Source organism: Dasypus novemcinctus, chromosome 15 (genome assembly GCF_030445035.2).
Source record: "Dasypus novemcinctus isolate mDasNov1 chromosome 15, mDasNov1.1.hap2, whole genome shotgun sequence".
Taxonomy (NCBI): Eukaryota; Metazoa; Chordata; class Mammalia; order Cingulata; family Dasypodidae; genus Dasypus; species Dasypus novemcinctus.
The window spans coordinates 35,063,546-35,082,748 of NC_080687.1; the positions used below are offsets into that span (position 1 = coordinate 35,063,546).

The 19,203-nt window shown below is 39.9% G+C and overlaps 1 protein-coding gene across 3 annotated transcripts in view; it reads right to left on the reverse strand.

Moving 5' to 3' along the window:
- Window positions 1-653: 653 nt before the first annotated feature.
- The window catches only part of CLYBL (citramalyl-CoA lyase), a 267,593-nt gene continuing 249,043 nt past the window's right edge, over window positions 654-19,203 (reverse strand). The window contains exons 7-9 of one of the 3 annotated variants that reach the window (XR_188188.4): window positions 18,678-18,802; window positions 1,710-1,888; window positions 654-780 (exon numbers count right to left, since the gene is read on the reverse strand). Coding sequence is in view for 2 of the 3 variants with exons in the window: in XM_004458414.4 (XP_004458471.1) it covers window positions 1,793-1,888; window positions 18,678-18,802 (221 nt within the window). In the remaining variant the exon portion in view is untranslated. Of the gene's footprint in view, window positions 801-1,709; window positions 1,889-18,677; window positions 18,803-19,203 lie in introns of all 3 variants that reach the window. The other 2 variants (XM_004458414.4, XM_012525124.4) reach the window with 2 other exon arrangements.

Here is a 19,203-nt window from a genome sequence, read left to right on the forward strand (position 1 = left end):
TCCACCTCACGGCCGCTCTGGTGAGGATGGGGCTGGCTCCCACCTTCCTTCCCAGCTAGCTCTAAGGGAGAAGGGTGACAGTGATCTACTGAGGGGCTGGAGGAGCTGCACTGAGGAGGAGAGAGGCTGGCATACCTCACCGCAGTGTGAGAAGTCACCCTGGATCCCACATTTGGGAATATTAGGGGACGTCCCAGGAACGCGTTTCTGCCAGAGCCAGCCTCAGCATGCCCATCAGAATGAGGCCTTCCCCGTCCTGGTGGTGGGTTGGGGTGAGTGGCGGCGGCATGATGGTGCGTGGGACCCCCTGATTTTACTTTGGTTCCCCAGTGCCTTTCCATCTGTGGAAACTTCCACTGTGCTCACCCCTCCAGCTTCCTGTAGGAACTGGAAGGAGTGAAGAAAGGAAGGCCACCAGTTGGGGCACATGGTAGGGGCCACATCGGAAATAAACAAAAAGGGCGTAGGAGGAGGTGAAAAATGAAAATAAAAAAACAACTGTTTTCTATTTACACATTTAAATAAACAGAACAGCCTTCCCCGCGGTGTTTGTCTAAGAGGAGCAGCATTGCTGCTGTGTAGGTCATGAAAAGGTTGGTGCAGAGTTTAAAACTTCCCATTCTGTTAATTTCTTAAAGAACAGTCGTTCAGAGTCTCAACACAAAAGCTCATGATTTAATGAGGAACAGAAACAAAATCTCTGATTGTTGGTGTTTCAAACTTCACTGGCGTCCTCTGGCAAGCACAAGTTGATCCTCTGCGGCTTCAATACCCTTTAGCCTTCAATATAAGAGTACATGCTGAATAGGGGACAATGGCGGGTTGTTATGTTTATTTACCCTTACTACAAGCTGGGTTAACCTCTTCAAAACAGCTTTCCTAAGCCCGTTAACCACACCACCCATATGACCTGGAGCCCCATCTCTAATGTCATGCAAATCTCGCCGGGGACCATATGCACCAGCTCTGCTGCATTGTGTCTCCTTAGACGCGACAAGTTTATGACTGAGGGAGTCTTGTCCCGGCCATACATTTACAGGGGGAAATGGCCTCAGTGGCAAACAGTTAAACGGGGAAATAAAGGGGGAGAATGGATGGTCTTGTGTTTCCGCACATTAATTTTTTAATTGCTGGCAATCGTTGACCCAAAGCATTCACCCAGGATGGCGCTTTCGTATCCATCATTTAGCCATTCAAGTATATGAATTTTTCATTTTGGGGGTGGGGGTTATGATTTTTTGCAGATTTCTTTCTGGAAGATATCTTTGTAAGGCAACATACTATGCCATCAACATTTTCTGTGCCCTGTCTGTTGTTTTATCAGATTTCTAGTGAAACAGACATGACCACTTCATCTATTTCTTAATTTTCAATGGCCTGGCCTTTCTTAAAATTGTTTTTGGTGTCATCTGGACAAATGACCAATGTGGGAAATTTCTGCTCACATGAGAAGGGTGAGGGTAATACATATATTCAGGAAAGATTTATTGCAGCCAAGACCTAACGTCCCCTCACAGCCCATCTATCCCCCACTACCCTGAAATGATAAATCTGTACTTTTAACACATTAATAAACAAAAATAAAAGCACAAATTTGGAGCCAGCAGAAAGGAAGTTCACTTTTCAAGGAATAACTGACCAGTAAGAAAAGAAAAACTGCGATTAACATGAACTGTGAGTAGAATAAGGTTCCAATCTGGCATACTAACCAGTTGCCTTGCGTATTGTGGTTTGTCTTTAAGAAACCCACTGTATATGTTCAGCCCACCTGATGAGCGCTTCATTTAACAGATCATTTTTCCCTGATGGCTGTGGCAAGCGTAACAATGTTCTGGGCCTGCTTCAGTAATGGCATGTCGATCATACTCCCTTGGAAAGTAAAGGCTCCCTGGAAAACAGAATACAAACTTCCTGAAAGAATGCTCGGAAATTATAGGCTTCCTTTCTGCACACGCTTGTACAACAAGAACATTTTAGATTCCACATGAATTAGACTGACTTTCCTACCCAACTTTTGAGAAAGCCAAAGTAAATTGCAGAGGCAAGACTTCTTTTTTTTTCCTCCTAAAGAGGGAAAAAAACCTCCAGCATTTTAATGAAGAAAAGCACATCAGACCCAAGACGTGGCAAACTGTTCATTTAACTCTTGAAATCAAGCAGAAAACAACTGTAGAAGAAAAATGTAAATACTTACATAATTTTCGAAATATTGCATAGAACCTTTAAAAGCGGTAAGGTGCTCTGACAACTGATGATGGTTAAATAATTATATGATCAGGTTAATGGAAAAATGTTTCCCTCTCACTGTAACATAATAGAAGGGCAATACTATGAGGTCATGAGATTGTGTAAGGTGGGTGTGCACTGAGTAAAAAGAGATTAGTCTGTTGGTACATATTTGTAGATGAGGATTAGAATGACAAGGGACCAGAGTTTGTACCTAAAAAGTCAAGAACCGTTGAAAGTTCAGCCTGGAAGGAATATCTGAGATCTGGTTTCTCCTCCTTTTACAGATTCAGTTTTTTCAGCTTCTACAGATACTTATTGAGTGTACATGTGATCGAGGCCCTAGATGAGGAAACTGAGGCCCAGGGTGGTTAAGTGATAATCGAAGGTCACGTGACTAGGAAAAGTTGGAGCTGAGGCTAATTCCTGGGTCTCGGAACTTCAAGCTTTCATCACAGATCCCACATTAATAAAGATAAGGTAGTTTCTTTAGTACATCAGGGGAAAAGGAAAAAAAAAAAAAAAAAAGGACAAGTGGCAGCATGCCAGAACCTGAAGCAAATTCCTGGTTATTTGTGTTCTTTTAATAGCTTCTTTTTGATGCTTATAATCATAGCCCTTCATTTCTATTCTCTTTCCTTCTACCTGTTGGGGACCAGGTGTCTTTTGAGAGCTGGAGGTGGGCTGGGGCAATCAGAGTCCTTGCTGATGGGCCATTTCATCTATTGTAGTTCACTTCTGGCCTTCGTAAATACTGTCTTCTCAACAGTCAATGATCTCTTGCTCAGGTTTTGGACTATGTCTCCAAGCTTGCTGGAAACCCTTATCTCCCACAAGGAGGGCTATGAGGTAGTGACTTAGGGTTATACATAGGACGGAGGTAAAAGAAATATTGGTGGGGAAACCTTAGCAGTGTCTTCGGAATTTATGTTTTTGACTTTATCTTTCAGTCGAAAGAGATATAAAACTCCACTAGGATGAGAATTTTCACCTAAATGTCTCAACCTCAGAATGATAAATTGGATTCACATGAACCCCTGTATGACCTAAAATCCTGTACTCTCAGTCACTTTCCAACCCTCACATTTTACTGTTCATGCTCCCAGATGGACCTCTGCCTAATTTCATTCAGCTTAGAGCTAAGTTTAGTATCTCTGTGACATGATGAATTCTCGCCGTTGATTTTAATTATGATTTAAAAACTCGTTTCTTCCCAGATGTATATGTGTTGCTTTTTGTTTTATGAATTTGGTTAGAAGTTCAGAGGGTGTTCTGTAGGTAAGCATTGCCTGTGAAAGCAGGGCATGGGACACGTGCTGGTTTACAAGGCAATAGTCTAGTTTTCTTATTGGAGTAAATGATAAAGACCAAAGGCCTCCTGGTTATCCGCCCACCAAGTGGATTATGGCCCTGTAAAACAGCACATCTGTCCTGGTAAGGCTTAGATAATAGGCTGGGGAGACGAAATTAGCATAGATGCACATGAAATCAAAATGATGCACAGCGAATGAAAATGATGGCTTTGGTTTATGCCATGTCCCCCAAATCTGGATTTTTGTCCTCTGTTTCTTTCACTTCCACAACTGTAGGATTTTATTAAGAATTCGTTTGTCTAATATGGATATCCTTATGCCTTGACATATCAACCTAAAATATGGCTGGTTTCTAAACGTAAGGATCTATACATGAAATGCAAACTGTCTGTTGGCTGGGATTTTGAATATTGCAACTTGTCAAAAAGCTACTTGGATTTGTGGGGAAGGTTTCAAATATTCTGTAATGAGTGATGATAGGTAAGTTTCAGTTTCATGGCCCAATGCTTTACTGAGAAATTGGCATACCATTTCAAACAGTTAATTTTAAGGTACACAGGGAGTTCCTTCAGCTTGAAGATTCAGACTGTAATTTTGTTTAAAATGCCTCTACTAAGCGGTAACTTGTTCATGGTTAAGTACCTTAACAACCATGGACTCCAATAATAATAATAGCTATAATTTATCAAGTGGTTACTAGTCCCAAGGACTGTGACTGGCACCTTACCTGGTTTACTTTATGCAGTCCTCTTAACAGCACTATGAAGTAGCTCCTATTATCCATCCTCATTTTATAACAGAAAACCGAGGCACATAGAGCTTAAGAAACTTGTGCAAGTCTGCCCTGGAGCTGGTAAGTGCAGAGCTGGGATAACACCTGGCTCAATCTGCTCAAAGCCTGTGCTGTTAAACACTTGATTGAACATGCTCGCTCTCTCTCTCTCTCTCTCTTTAATGTTGTACTGGGGATTGAACCCAAGAGCTCACAGATGGGAAGCAGGTGCTCAACCACTGAGCTACGCCTGCTTTCCGAAAGTGTTCTCTAAGTGTGTTCCACGACCACCTGAATCAGAGTCACTGGAGGGTGGGAGGGGAAGAAGGTAAAGGACTGGTTAAATTAAAGATTCCTAGGCCCACTCCAATATGGTTTGATGCAGGAGGTCTGACGATTGGTCAGGAATCCCTTATGCTCCTAATGAATATTCAGGTTCCTCTTTGTTTTAGCTTCCCTGGATAGAAATGATTAGGTTGGCTTTGAAATGCAGGTATAGAAAGCAAAGGGTCCTCTTCTAGCCTTTAGCAAATGATGCCCTTCTCTTACAAGGCAACCCAAGAGGCTTACTGATCTAATTTCTTAGGTTGTTCTTCATCCATCCATTCGTGCTTGCATGTATCCTCGACTATTTACTGAGCAGCTTCTTTTTGTCGGGCCCTGATTGAGACACTTGGGATATCAAGGTGGATAAGACTTGACCCCTGCCCTCAAGGAGCTTACAGTTTGCTGGAGGAGATGGGGAAGCAAGGAAGCAAGTGCCATGAAATGGTAAAATGATAGAAAAAGCTAGTGTGATGAGGGCACAGAGAGAAAATCTGAGGATCTGAAATAACTGTCCTTCTTATTCAATCAAAAATGCTAGTCTGCATTTTTCACAAAGGTATAATCATTGTTCATTGTTCAAAGAAAAAAAAAGATTGTCTATCTAGCAATGGCATACATTCCCCATTATAGCTGCATGGTACTCAGTATACCATGGGCTCCTCTTCGACAAATACCTCTTGAGTTGTTTGTTATAATAAAGCAGTGGTCAATCCACTGTGGCACATCTGACTGTACATCTGTGATTTCAGATGCCTGGAGAAGGGCATTGTCACTGCAGCATATTTGTTATGTGCATGGGAAGGAAAGCAGTAACTACGGGCCGTTGTTTTTCTAATTCCTCAGCCATTGCCTGGTGATAGGAGAGGCACTGAAACAACATTAACTTTATCTGACCCTGGAGTTCTTCATGGGGAGCATCTGACTTCCCATTTGACGGCAGAAGTGGTGTTGATGATGATGATGGTGATGACAGTAGTAATCACATCCGTGGGAATATGCATATTATTTTTCAAGTCTGGCACTTGGTACTTGAGCATTTTTCCCCTGGAGTACTAAAAGAGTAATTTCCTGGAAACCACAAACTAATCTGATTCTTTCCCTCCTCAGAATCCTTAGGCCCTAGTGTGCCTTGGTTCCCTCAGAATCCGGTTGTGACATTTCCTTTGAAGGCGCGCAGGTACCAGATGCTCAGTGGGGAGGCTGCCTGGCTAGCAGAGGTCTCGCCAACGGAGTGCTGGGACGTTTACTGGGGAGCTGCACCTTCCTCATCGGGATCCTGCTGGCATATTGCTAACACAGATAGGATCGGATCCGGCATTTCCTTATAATCTCGCTTTAGCTCCCTTGAGTCCAGTCTCCTTAGCAGGGACTGACCTGGCCCTGCCTCCTTTCAGCCTCACCTTCTGCCAGTCCACTAGCCTCCTGACCTCCTGCTGTCCTGTCCCCCCCAATCCAGCACCCCATTCCCAGCTGCTTTATACCTCTGCACCTCTAACACACGCTTTTGCTCGGCTCTGAACGCCCTTTTCCCTGTTGGCAAACTCCTCCTTATGCTTCAAGACATTAGAAAATGTCACCTCTGCCAAGCATTTCTAGATTTCCCCAGTGGGGTTAATCACACCTTCCTTTCCTTATATAGCCTCTCATTATAGCCCTTGTCACACCATTAATTGTTTGTTTACACTGCTGTCTTTCTCATTCAGCTGAGGCCCTTGAGGGCAGGGCTGTCTCATGTATCTTTGAGTCTCCAGGACCCAGCACCCCATTCAGACATGTCATATACACAGAAGATGCTTGGTGAAGGCTGGCCTGATGATGACGGGAAATAATTTGAAAAACAAAAACAAAAACACAAAACTAAACAAAATTAAAGCCACAAGGACCAACACAGATTTGATTAAATAGGGAGGCACAAGTTCTTAGATCATTTTAAAATGTAATTTTGGACCACAGGAAGGGACTGTGGTTATTTGGGCAAAGCTTTGTTATTGTACGTGACTGATGGGTTCCTAAGTCACTTGGACATGTGCAGTGAGGTTCTCAATTGGTTCCAGGGACCTGAGGTCTGATCCCATCGGGCTGTGCAGGACCGCCTGGCTCACTGTGATCATCTGCTCACTCACCATCCAGCACCTAGTCAGCGCCTCCTTACTGTGTGCCTGGCATATGGCGGGCACTGGGACTGGGAACAAGACAGCCACGGTCCCTACCCTCATGGAGTGGGGTGGGAAGACCTTCAACAAACAAAATTACAAATAGTTATTACTTAGACGCGAGTATGTATGCCCGAAAAGCAAAGCACTTGGTAACGGAAGAACATTTACTAGAGACCAAAGCTGGTCAGAAGTGGCTTCCTTTGGGAAGCGTGATGTTCAAACTGAGTTGTGAAGGGTGAGTGCCGGCTAACCAGGAGAAGGGGGCAGGAGGAAGGAAGGAAAAGCCCCCAGGATTTGGGGAAGGGGACCTAGGTACATGGTGGGTCAGAGCAGAGCTTGGCTCTTTTGTGGGGCTTGGCGCTGGGGGAGTGGAGGAGTGATGTGAGAAGATGGAATCACCTCCGGTTCCACAAGCCTTTCCAGCTCTGTCTTACCTTTCTCCTCTCCTTTACCTGCAAGTACCTTTCTGTGCCACTTGAGCTTTCCCTTGTCTGGTGGTAGTCTTTGGTCAACATTGTACTAGTCATTGCCAACATTTGCTGAACCTCCAGGTTTCCAGTGTGTGACTGCCAAAAATTTAACGTAGGGGTGGGTGGGGTCAAGTTAACTCACGCAAATGACTTTATAATTAAAGTGCAAGTGAGTATGTCATATTCTTAATGCTTAGGACCAAGGATCCACAGAGAAAATGACCATCAAAATGAGTGTAGTTTGGCCAGGGATGGGCTTCACAGAATAGGTACCTTTTTGTGGGGAGGAGGGGAACAGGTACTTTTTCAGTAATGCTTTGAAGGTAAGGGACGCCAAATGAATGTCAAGAGAAGGGTACGGGAAACTGGGAGTGGTACACAGAGAAGCCAGTGTACATATGGGATTTGCTTTCTCTGTTCTGCAGTAGCCAACATATCTGTGGTCACCAGTGACTCAACACATGAAGAAAAGAGGGACTAAAGTATGAGATACTGGCTGTATCTATGAATCTATCTGTGGAAGGCGCCTGTGGAAAGGGAGCCTAATCTAGCCTAAATTAAAGCATTCTGGAAGAGAGACCAAAATATCGGTTCTGCTAGTCATCAGCTGTTTGACTTTCCTTAGGACAAAGTACATCATAACTTAGTCTCTGCTTGCTTAGGCCAGACGGAGAGCCAGGGGAAGAGTTCTGTTCTTGTTTCATGCACTGACAGCTGAGACTTGCTCCCTCCTGGACCCCATGGGGAGGGAGTTGAAACGCCCTTTTCCTTTCCTTGATTCTGGCTCTTTTCCCTCTGTCCCGGGGTGGTCCAGGGGCCTGCCTTGGGAAAGCCAGGCGCAGGGTCAGCCCAGCCCAGCCTTGCTTCTGAGTGGACCATCACGGATGGATCGGCCCTGCCTGTCCTGGTCTCTGCTCTGTCCATGACTCTCTGGGTGGTTAGGATGTTCTTTTTCCCTTGAGGAGGTAAAATGAAGATTCCCTGAGCAACTATAGCCCATCTTCTAGCTCAGTAAGCCGTAGAGTGTTAGCTTCTAAACTTAACATTGGAGGGGCGAATAGTACTTTATACTTTTGCAAATATTTGCAAAAGACATTTTCTCATTTGTGGGAGGGAAGGCATTATTACTTCTGTTTTACAGATGAAGAAACTGGGTTTCAGTATTAGGTTTTTTTAAGAACTGATGGGAAGGCTAGGACTAGACTCTAAGGCTAATCTCAAAAATCAATATACCCCAAACTATGGCTAGCAACTGTGGTACATTAAATGATTATAGAAAAAAAATTTAAATACTAATAAATTTAAACATATATTTATTTTGTAAATTATATATTTTTAAAATTTTTATTTTAATGTGTTTTGTATAAAATAGCATATATAAACTTATTTTAGGTACATTATTAGCACAAGATTGAAAAAAATGAAAGTTGATATAAATATATTAAATTATATATAGATAATGTGCAGCTAAGCAAAAATGTAAAAAGTAATTTTAATAAATGAATTTGGGAAAAACTGAAATATAACATACGTCCATCCTAAGTTTCCACTTAAAAGCTCTTACTATAATTATGATATCAGAAATACCAAAGGATATTTTCAATGAGAAAAAATTCAGTAATATAAAATATGAATGACATTTTGAAGTCCTAAAAAATCTTATGACATTTGTCCTTGTATCTGTTTCTGAATATCAATAACTATTTGTTTTATAGATAAACATCTTCCAAAATTCTCACAAAGATAATATAAGAATATTACTGAAGGCTTGGTTATCAGAGAAAATGCTTTTTAACACTTCAAATTGCAGTGATAGTTTGATAGGTATTTTAATGACAGCTAACTTTAAAATTCAGTAGCCATTTAATGCTATTGCCAGATAATTTACAAATGCTAATACAGCAGTACTTGACGTTTCTAAAAGTTCACCTGAAGCCATTCAACATTTACAAAAATTCACACTGTGCTAATCAGTCATTACTACCTTCACTCAAGTTCAAGAAGATGACATACCATGGCCTTTGATGGGGAAGCCCTTTAAATGACTGCTAGGAAGGTAACAGCTGGGATATGGGAAGGCGGTTGCTTTCATACGTGATTGGGCAGCTCGGTGAAAATTCTGGTCCAGGCGCCCCTTTTTGGACTGCTCCGGGGAAGACCCTTCAGCCCTGACCCCAGAGCTAGAGCCTCAGAGAGACTGGGGTGGGGTTGGGGCGGATCCTGCACCCTCAGCAGCACTATGGGATTTATTTTCCAAGTTCTGGAAGGTGGAAGAACATTGGAGAATCACCTTCCTTATCCCTCCCCAACTTTCCCCTAACTTTTTGCTAGAGACAGAATCTTCGCTGGAGCCTGGAAATGGAGGGCACTCACCTGCTCCCCAGTACAGCTCCTGCCTGCCCTAGCGGACGAGAGGAGAGGACACAGGGGCCACCTTCTCCTAGCAGTTCCCCGGTGACTTTCCAACAAACGGGAACAGATAAACGTATAGGATGGGCACGATCTGAAATGGCAGTCAGTGGCCAGTGGTTAAAACAAAAGGTCCACGGTGACCGGGTCTTGCTCCTGTGGGTTTTCCTGTGTGAGGCAGCTGGAAGCCGAGGTAGGAGCATGGGGCTTGGAGTCCATCAGTTACACCGGAGCTTGAATCCGGTGCTGCCTTTTCCTTGCTGTGTGACCCACAGCAAATGATGTTATCTGTCTAAGCCTGCTTCTTTTTCTGTAAAATGGGGATTAAATATTACCCCCTTTGTAGGACTGGTGTCAGGATTAAAGAAAATAATGTCTACAATGGCTTGTCACATTAAATGGAAGGAAGCGGGAGCTGCAGCGGCTGCCACCACCATTATCAATACTAATAACTCCACCCGCTTCCTGCCGCCACCACGATGCTAGTTATTGCTACTGTTACGTGTAGCGGTTATTTCATTCTGTTTTTCATGAAAAGACCCAATGAGAAGAAGAGCATTCCAGCTATAACAGGGTTTTATGATTTCACAGTTGCTTTCAAGATGTTTAGAGAGATCAGTGTTCCTGAAGATACAACGACAGTACAGGCAGGCGCATAAATGTTTATAATTCACAGATGACACTGTCCCTTTAAGAAACTAAACTCAGGGGTGTTATCTATTTGGCACAGCATCAGTAGGAAAGCGAATCAACATAAAGAATTTAAAAAACTTAAAACTGCCAGCTAGAGTTGCTGCTAAGCAAATGTAGGTGTTCTGAAATTGGGAGCATCTCTTCCACTGGAGGATGGTATTTGAAATAGAGGTATTTGAAATAGAGGACAGGTGTTTCAGCAGACGATGAACTGGGAGAGGAAGCGGTTTCACAAAGATAAATGGCCGGACATGTTTGTGAAAAGGAGGAGATTCCTTGGACTGTTGGCTTTTTGGAAAGGAAACATGAAATAACTTGGCTTTAGCCCTCCACAGAAAACAGAAAAAATTAATGACTTGTACATTAGTAAGATTCTAACTGAAAGGAGATTAATTTGGGACTTTTCCAACAGTTTTAGAAATTCAGAGGAGTAAAGCAGCAGCATTAGAAGTTCTGGAAGATGAATTTAGCAGGGGAGGGGCAAGGAGGCCAAACAGCAGGGAGGAAAGCTGAAGTGAATGTTTGGGTCAGTTATCTTAGTATGTGATGGATACCAAGCCATCTTGATGGAGGGTTTCAGTGGGACAGACGTTACAAACCGGTAGGGAGACCAAGGGTACCTTCTTTTTTAAAATTCTTTCCAGAGCCTGTGAAATTTAGGGAGCAAGATCTATCTTTTGAAAAATGCCAAGCAGAATAATCAGATAAATCTTTATGTCAAATATCTTTTGATAAAAACATTTGGAAAATCAAGTATGCTGCGTGGACAGCCGTCTACTAAGGTGAAACCATTTGGATTTCTAAGCATACTGAAAAGGAGTTTCCACATTTGCTAGCAAATTAAATTTTGTGCTTAATTTTCTCATTCTTTTTTCCTAGCTTTATTGAGGTATAATTTGCATAACGTAAAATTAAAGCATACTGTCTATTGATTTTTGGTGACTATATAGAATTCTGCAACTGTCTCCTCAGTTTTTATTTTTTAAACTAGAAATCTTGTTTTAAAATATTTTTTATTTAAACAACTGATATAAATATGTAACAGGTTAAATGTATAAATATTTTAATATAATTTTGAATGTTTTATGCTAAATTTAAACTGCTATAACCTACTTTGAAAAGCAGTCAATGCCATTTTACAGTGGTTTGTCTGCAACTAAGACCAAACTTCCTCTACAGGAATAAACACAGTAGATTTACTCTTTCTTTGGAAAACAGATCCTAATGAACTAACATTAACTAAAGAGTAGTTTAAACTTGAAAAGATATACTGAAATACTGACAGGTTTTTCCAAGTTCAACTGATAAACTACTGATGAAAAAATTTTTTCCAATTTTTCTAGAAGGGAGCTAAAGGTCAGTATACCAATGTCTACTGGTATAAGTCATCTAATAATTTTTTATTGCTGCCAGGAACTTGGAAATCAGTTAACTAAATAGTATTTATTAAATGTCTGTTGTGTGTCTATTTCTGTCCAAGATGCTGCAAAGAGATTTGCGATACCAGGGAGATAATTCTTTATTCTCTAAGAGAGGTGGTGAGAAACTGCTTGCCCCTTTCCCTTTCCACTGAGGATCACTAACCCAAAGTGATAAAACAATATTAAGAACTATAGAAATCCTTATAATCTTTTAAATGAAATAAAAATTCCATTTATCTGCTTTTAATATAAAAATGACAAAACTCTAACAAATACAACAAAAATTAAAGTAAGCACTGAACTTGTAAATTATAATCAGTTTAAGGAGAAGGGATGGGATAGTCGTAGGGTAGGGATGATGTAGCGAGAGAGAAAATGATATAAAGAAAGAGGAAAACAAAAGAATTCATGGAAAGTAAAATGAGGGAGAAACAAGAAAGACACACAGAAACACACATACAGACCCAAACATATAAAAAGGGAGAAAAGCCATCAGGAGGAGAGAAAAAGCTGCCAAGCAGTAAAATGATAATTTCATGGCCCTTATTTGGATATTGCCATTAAAGAAGCTGAAAGCCACAGTGTGTTTGTGCAACCTTAGGCATAAGTGAGAACAAGACTTTGGGAACCTATCCTCTGAACAAGATGAAATTAAGCTCTGGTCTAGATGTGACCTCTTTGTCAAAGATTCCCAGTCCTGCCCTAGGAGTTTCCTGCCTACCTTGGTGGAGAATGAATGATCACTTTTAACAGGGAATGGGGTTTGCAGTGACCAGAGCCAAGGAGTCTTTCGGGGGCAGAGGGGTGGACAAGTGCAGAAGAGAAGTGAGAAAGAGGGAGCGAAGTGGGGAGTGACAGCTGGGAAGGATGGGAAGGCACAGGGACACTCCGTGTTCTTTCCTTCATCATCAGTTTCTGCCTTTAGTGGGGAAAAGCCTGTAACCAAGAAAAAGATACTGATCTGAACTATCCAAATTCACATTTGGTTTGCCACTGAATACTTTTAAAGCATTCTCTAGTCTCTAGCCTTTAGCCTGGTATTCTTTGTGACCAAATTGAAACTACATTTATGTCAAGTATGATCACATCTTTTTCGTAAAATGTAAGATGTTTTGTGAGCCCTGTATTCTGATCTTGGTTCTACAAACACCTTGGCCATTAGAGACACGGGGCAAACTCCTCAACCCTTGCAGGGTCTTAGTTTACTAGGTTATATACTGAAGGGATTTGGCTAGCAGACTTCTGAGATTTAATCCAGCTAAAAGAATTATATTTTCTATTGAAGTTGGGAAAAAATCCTGAAAATATAAATCAGAATATTTTAAATTTTTAATTAAAATATCTTTAAGAATGTGTATAAACGAAGGGCAAAACAATTTTGAAGGTGATCAAATTTAATCTACATATAAGAACTCTTATTATCCTCTGATGCAAATCTAGCCGTTTTCCTCCAAAAAAATATATAAAGTAGAATATAAGCAGCACTAAAATTTTATTGCCTTATTTTAAATTTAAAAATTTAAAAATTTGTTATTAATCGGATTAACCTTAAAGGCATTATCAACAAACTGTCATCTCTTTTAAGAGTTTGACTCTTTAAAGTAAAAATTATGGCATACTGTTCTGAAAATAGTGACTAGACAGGGAAATAAAGGGACAGATGCAACTATTGAAAAAAAACCCCAAGTAGTTATCACTAGAAATCATTCATTCTCGGTTTAATATTCCTGCTCACAAATAAAGGGTGAAAGCGTGGGTGGTGGGCTGGTGGTATGGGCAGTTACACTGTAGGCTGTAAGTGCGGTCAGCCCTTTTCAGCTGACAAAGACAACAACCAAATCTTTAGATGGTTTATCTGAGCTGTGTGAAAGAGTGGCAGTGGGATTTCTGGCACCTCAATAAGCGGAAACAACATTTTTGGCTAGAGAGACTTCTCCTGAGTTTGCTCGGGGAGACTTCTAGAAGGCCATCTGGACCAAACAGTCTTTCTTTTGTAAAGCACTGAATTTGGAAACACAAATGAAAGGTGTGGGAGCTGCAATCAGATACCTATGAAATCATCTGCTTTCAATATAGGGGGAGTTTATGATATTTATTACTGTTTGTAGTTTTCTAGTTGTCAAGACCTACGTGAGGGAAAAAAACCTCACTTTATTCTTTCTTTACTAAGATATAGGTTACTAATTTATACTATATTCCAGTAGAGGACTTGCTTAATAAAATAAACTTATTAATTTGCATTATTGTTCTCTCATGAGTGAAATTAGAATGTTTCAGTTATATGTGATGTTTATGGTATCATGTCAGGTAGTGACGTTGTTAACCTTTATAATTGTTCAATGAACCTAGATTTTAAAGGTGAGCACTTCCCCTTCCTGATTCTTAGCCAGCTTGCAAAGCTATATGGAATGAAAAATACTGAAAAAGTTCAATGAAATCCATCTAAAACCAAATAAAGGACTTACAGCAATGACATGAATAAAAAAGAGTACTTGGCAAAACTGAAATTGAAGAAATTGAAAATGTTTGTAGCCAGATACTATGAAAATATGAATATTCTAGCAAAGTACTTTTAAAAATCTATCATACATAATACATTTTGCTATTCTTTCCCCTTTTCCTGTTAAGAGTATCCTTTTGGAAAGAAATGATAGATTCTTATATTAAAATTTCCCATGATTAGTGATCATTTGAAAAGAAACTGACTCATTGCTTTATCTCATTTTTGCTTCAGAAGTGATGAATACAGAAAGAGAAATAAAATTAGCACTATATTTATAATATAGACATAAAAAATACTGTACCATACATGTAAGAATGAATATATTGTATAAATATATATATGTATTTATATACAAATTATAGTTTCCAAGGACATAAATTAATATTAAATAATTGTGCAAGATATTTTCATTTCAGTTATCTGATACATTATATGAAAAATTCTTAGTGATGAAAAAGAACTGTTAAAATAATATTTCCTTAATAAGCACTACTAAATGCAGAATTTTCAAATATTTTTTGCATCACCATTATTATGCAAAATGGCATAAAAAGAAAATTAACTTTTAAGACGATGCTTTAAAAATTTAAAGAAATCACATGGAAGTGCTAAAGTATTGCTACAAATAATTTGAAGCTAAAATAATCAATAACATGCAGTCTGTATCTGAAACTACATTTTTCTTGAATGGAAGGAAGAATCGAGTTGATTAATAGTGTAGATGGATACCTCACAAATCATGTCAGCTAAATTAGAAATACTTTAGTTTATGAGAACTAAAATAGGAGCAGAGATTATGTAGACTGTTTAAACTTTTCCTGACAGATTTTAATAAAAGAAAATGACCCAGAGTCTCTAATGGTGCTTGCTAGCTCTAATTCTTATTTGTGGGACTGTTGTGCCAGGTGAAATTCTTTAGCCTGAAAATATTTTTCAGTTTCCTGAAACAAAGCAGCCACAGGTATCACTGCTTGCTAATCACTGGTAGATTACATGAGCCGATTTTTAAAAAATGTAAAGTATATTTCACCTGACATTAAACTAAGGCATCAAACTTTATTTCCTTGGAGTGTCTAACTTAAAAGAAAGCAAACAAAAATCCTATGATACCACCACTGAGCACCAATAATTTATCTGCTCATGATCTAAGTACTCCCATGATTTTCATTATTTAGAGGGAACAGGAAGATAAGGCAGAAGTACTATAGAAACCACAAATGACCCAGCATCAACTGTGTGAACTTCAGCTATAATTTTGGTCTTTGGTTAGAATATAATTTAAGAAGGGAGCAGGAAAGAGTAGAGAAAGCAAAGATACATAATTTTGCCTTCTTGGGTCACTTCTACATAAAAGCACTACTTGAATGAAATTTTCATCAGAGCGGGGGGCTAAAGGTCTTTTAGACATTTATGAGTGTCTCACTAGGATATAAACCATCAGTTTCCCATCTGAGTGTCCCATCTGTGCTTGGACAAAGTATCAGTGTATTCATGTTTTCATCAGTGATTCACATTTGAAATAAAACAGATTAGATGTTCGTTCGAAGCAATAAGTTATACAACCGAGCAACCTATTTGTGCTAAATCTTTATAAACAGAACCCACATTATTTAAACCCCAAGATCCCGTCAACACCCAGAGTCACCTACCTGCAGACCCAATTTTTGTGACCAGCCAATTTATAGGCAAAGTGAAAGAAACATGCTAACTGGGTGAAATAACCATATGTCCCCACTGGAAGCCCCATTACTTTGAATCATTTAAACCTTGCTGGACAAAGCACCAAGAGAATTTGCTGTGGGAAACAAACCCACACTAATGGGGCAGGGAAGAAATGACCTAAGAGTTGGTCTCCCCTCTGCTCTAATTTCTATGGTTTGGTGTTAAGAAAAGCTGTCCTGTCACACTGTTGTGAAAGCTTAGGCGCCAACAAGAGGGCGTTTCTTATTAAAAAAAACAAAAAACAAAACAGTTCATAATTTAACATTTAACTTGCCCATCATCAAAAGGCATAGACGCTTTGGGACAATTTTCCCTGGGAATAACACTTCATAATACAATGGAAAAGTGTTGTTTTTACCATTCAAGAACTTCAATGCCAGGAAAAACAGTGTTTCTAATCTGAAGTTTGTTTGTTGGTGACTGACATTTAGAGTAAGCTCTCCCACACACCTAGCTGCTTCCAGTGACAGGTGGCCTCTTGAGGTTGTCCAATGTGAAACCCATTTTAGACTGCTCACGGGAGCGGTGCTGGCCCAGACTGGGACTCTGCTTGGTCTGTTGTTTTCCTGGTCCATATCCTGCCTCAGTTTATTATTTCTATAGGGAATTTCTCATCTGTATATCCTCCACTGGCATTAAGGGACGGCAGACCTATAAGAGCCTGTAGTGGGTGTGTACACAGGCAAGCAAGAGAGAGGTCTGTGGGTGGAGTTATTTGCATAGCCGCATGAAAGAGTCCATAGTTATACCCTTTATTTTTTTCCTGAGGAGAATCTTTACTTGTAATTGATGATGAGAAAGAGGTGACATGCTGCTACAATTTGAAGGGACGACGTGTTTCTTCCATGAAATGGTAGCAGTTTTTGGCTTCAAAATAAAGTCTTGGTAAAAACAAGATGTTGTTCCTTCCCACTATGATTTCATCCCAGTGCCTAAACTAGAGAAATCAGAGAGAGCGAGCTAACCAAAACCACATCTAAGGGGTTTAGCTTTTGTGTGGCATTTCTGGCATCACCCTCTTTTGATGGTAGTAAATGCACAATGGGCATTAGAATTGCTTATTCCACACAACAAGAACCATGTAATGGACACGTTTCTGGTTGGGCTGAGCAGGGGCACAAGACTACAACGGGATGGCTCCAGGCCACCAATAGTGACAGTGCTGCTTCTGGCTGGTCTCCCTCTTGGTGTAAAACCCAGGAAAAGAAATAATAATCATGAGATTCTGGCAAGTTCGATGAGTGTGTAGAAAAGAATGGGTGGCAGGCTTCGGGGGATTCAAAGGCAAGTTCATAGCTCTACTCTTCAGCTAAACATCTGGGTTTTTTTTCATGTGAGATCTGGATTTGGGGCGAAGATAGGGAGATGGACATAAAACACAAAGCCAGCATAGGAAATACTTTTCTATGAAACCTCTTATTTTTCTACTGGCCGCTGTTAGTTTGAAATGAAGAGATGTTATGTATCATGAAATTGGTATAAGCCCTAATTGGATTTATTTAACATATTTACATATTCTGTGTTTTGATAGCAAGGGAAGCTTGTGCAAAGATGAGCGTGTATTATGCACGCATGTGTGAGAGAGCACATGTGCATGTTCAGAGTTTAAGGCAGGTATCCACAGGAGGAGGAAGTGATCTAATTAATATTTTTACCCACTGCAGCAAGTCCCAGGATTTTCAGGTGCTTTTACAGCCAGGGAAAAGTGTGTGGGGACTGTTTTCACATTTAGAAACTTAACAATTTTTCAATATTCTTTCCCCTAAGTAATCTTGCATTGGAGCTATCAGAACTTTACCCCTTAGGTAAGTAACAAAGCCGAAATTAAAAATTATCTCTAGGATAGATTTATATATGCAACATCCCCCCTTTCCTCTTAAAAAGAGGCAAACGGTATTATTGCAAATAACCTTTAAGATAATTAACTGACAATGCTGCAACTAGCATAAAATCTTCCTTCAGGCGACACCTAATTTAAGTATTACTGGCACAAAGTGGAGACAGATTGTGCATCACCACTGCAATATTTACATAGCAGAAACCCACAGAGCAGGAAACGCGAGACTCAATGATGCACTAAATTAGGAACAACCGTACTCCAGTGTTAATTTGCTTTCCATTCTATCCAAATCTCAGGTCCAGAAATTGGTACAAACACATATACAACCTCCCACTCTTAAATGACTAAACCTGAGGAGATTTTGTACTTTTTTCCCCCAAATTAAAATAACTTGAAATTTATTTCTTCTCTCCACAAGAAACATTTGGTCAAACTGTGTTTATTTTATCACAACTTGCTCTCACTTTGATCTAAAATTATTTTCCTGTGAATGCTACATCGAAGTCTACAGAGCAAAACTAAATGGACTTTTTCTGTTTTCTCAAAGGCTGCCAATATATTTTATGAAAAGAATAAAATGAAAGACTTGCGAGCCAGGTGGTGAAATATTTAGGAAAGTGAGAAAAGCCGATCTACTTTAAACAGTTTTCTCACTGTTGAATGTTGTCCCTCCCTCCAAAATGCGCACACACACACACACACACACACAAATACAATGAACTTTTTAAAACCAAACGGTACTTTTTTTTTTTTTTCAGATCCTTCCCCACAGCTGAAGAGTAGTTTAAACACCAGTTACATCCACGGCATTAACAAAACGTTTACCTTTCCTAATTGTTGATGTTCTTTAAAGGTAGCAATCAGTTCTTCAGCCCACTTAATTTTTTCAGGAGAGGGAGAAAACTGCTCCTGGACCACTGCAATTTGGTTAGGATGGATCACCTGCTTACCTACAAGAAGATTAATAACACTAGAAACACAAAACAACAAACAGATGTTCAAACAAAATGTTTCAAACATGCAAGGCGCCTGAATGCCTCCTAGACTGTATGTTAAATAACTAATTATTTTCTTTTTTTTTTTTTTCAAGAACCACAATCAGGCTGGCTTTTCCAGAATACCACATAAGAACAACTACGACAATGGAAGTAATTGTGTTTCCGATCCTATAGAAATGCCACCTAAGTGTAGATAATCTCTCATTTTTCCTTACAGGTGGATTGACTAGGCAGCTCTTTGAATAACTGCTTTGGCTGGAACTTTAAAGGATAATGTCTGCAAATTAGAGTGATTATTTTGAGTTAAAGTAGAAAAAATTAAGTGATAATTTCGCTCAAACTTTAGAAGGGGT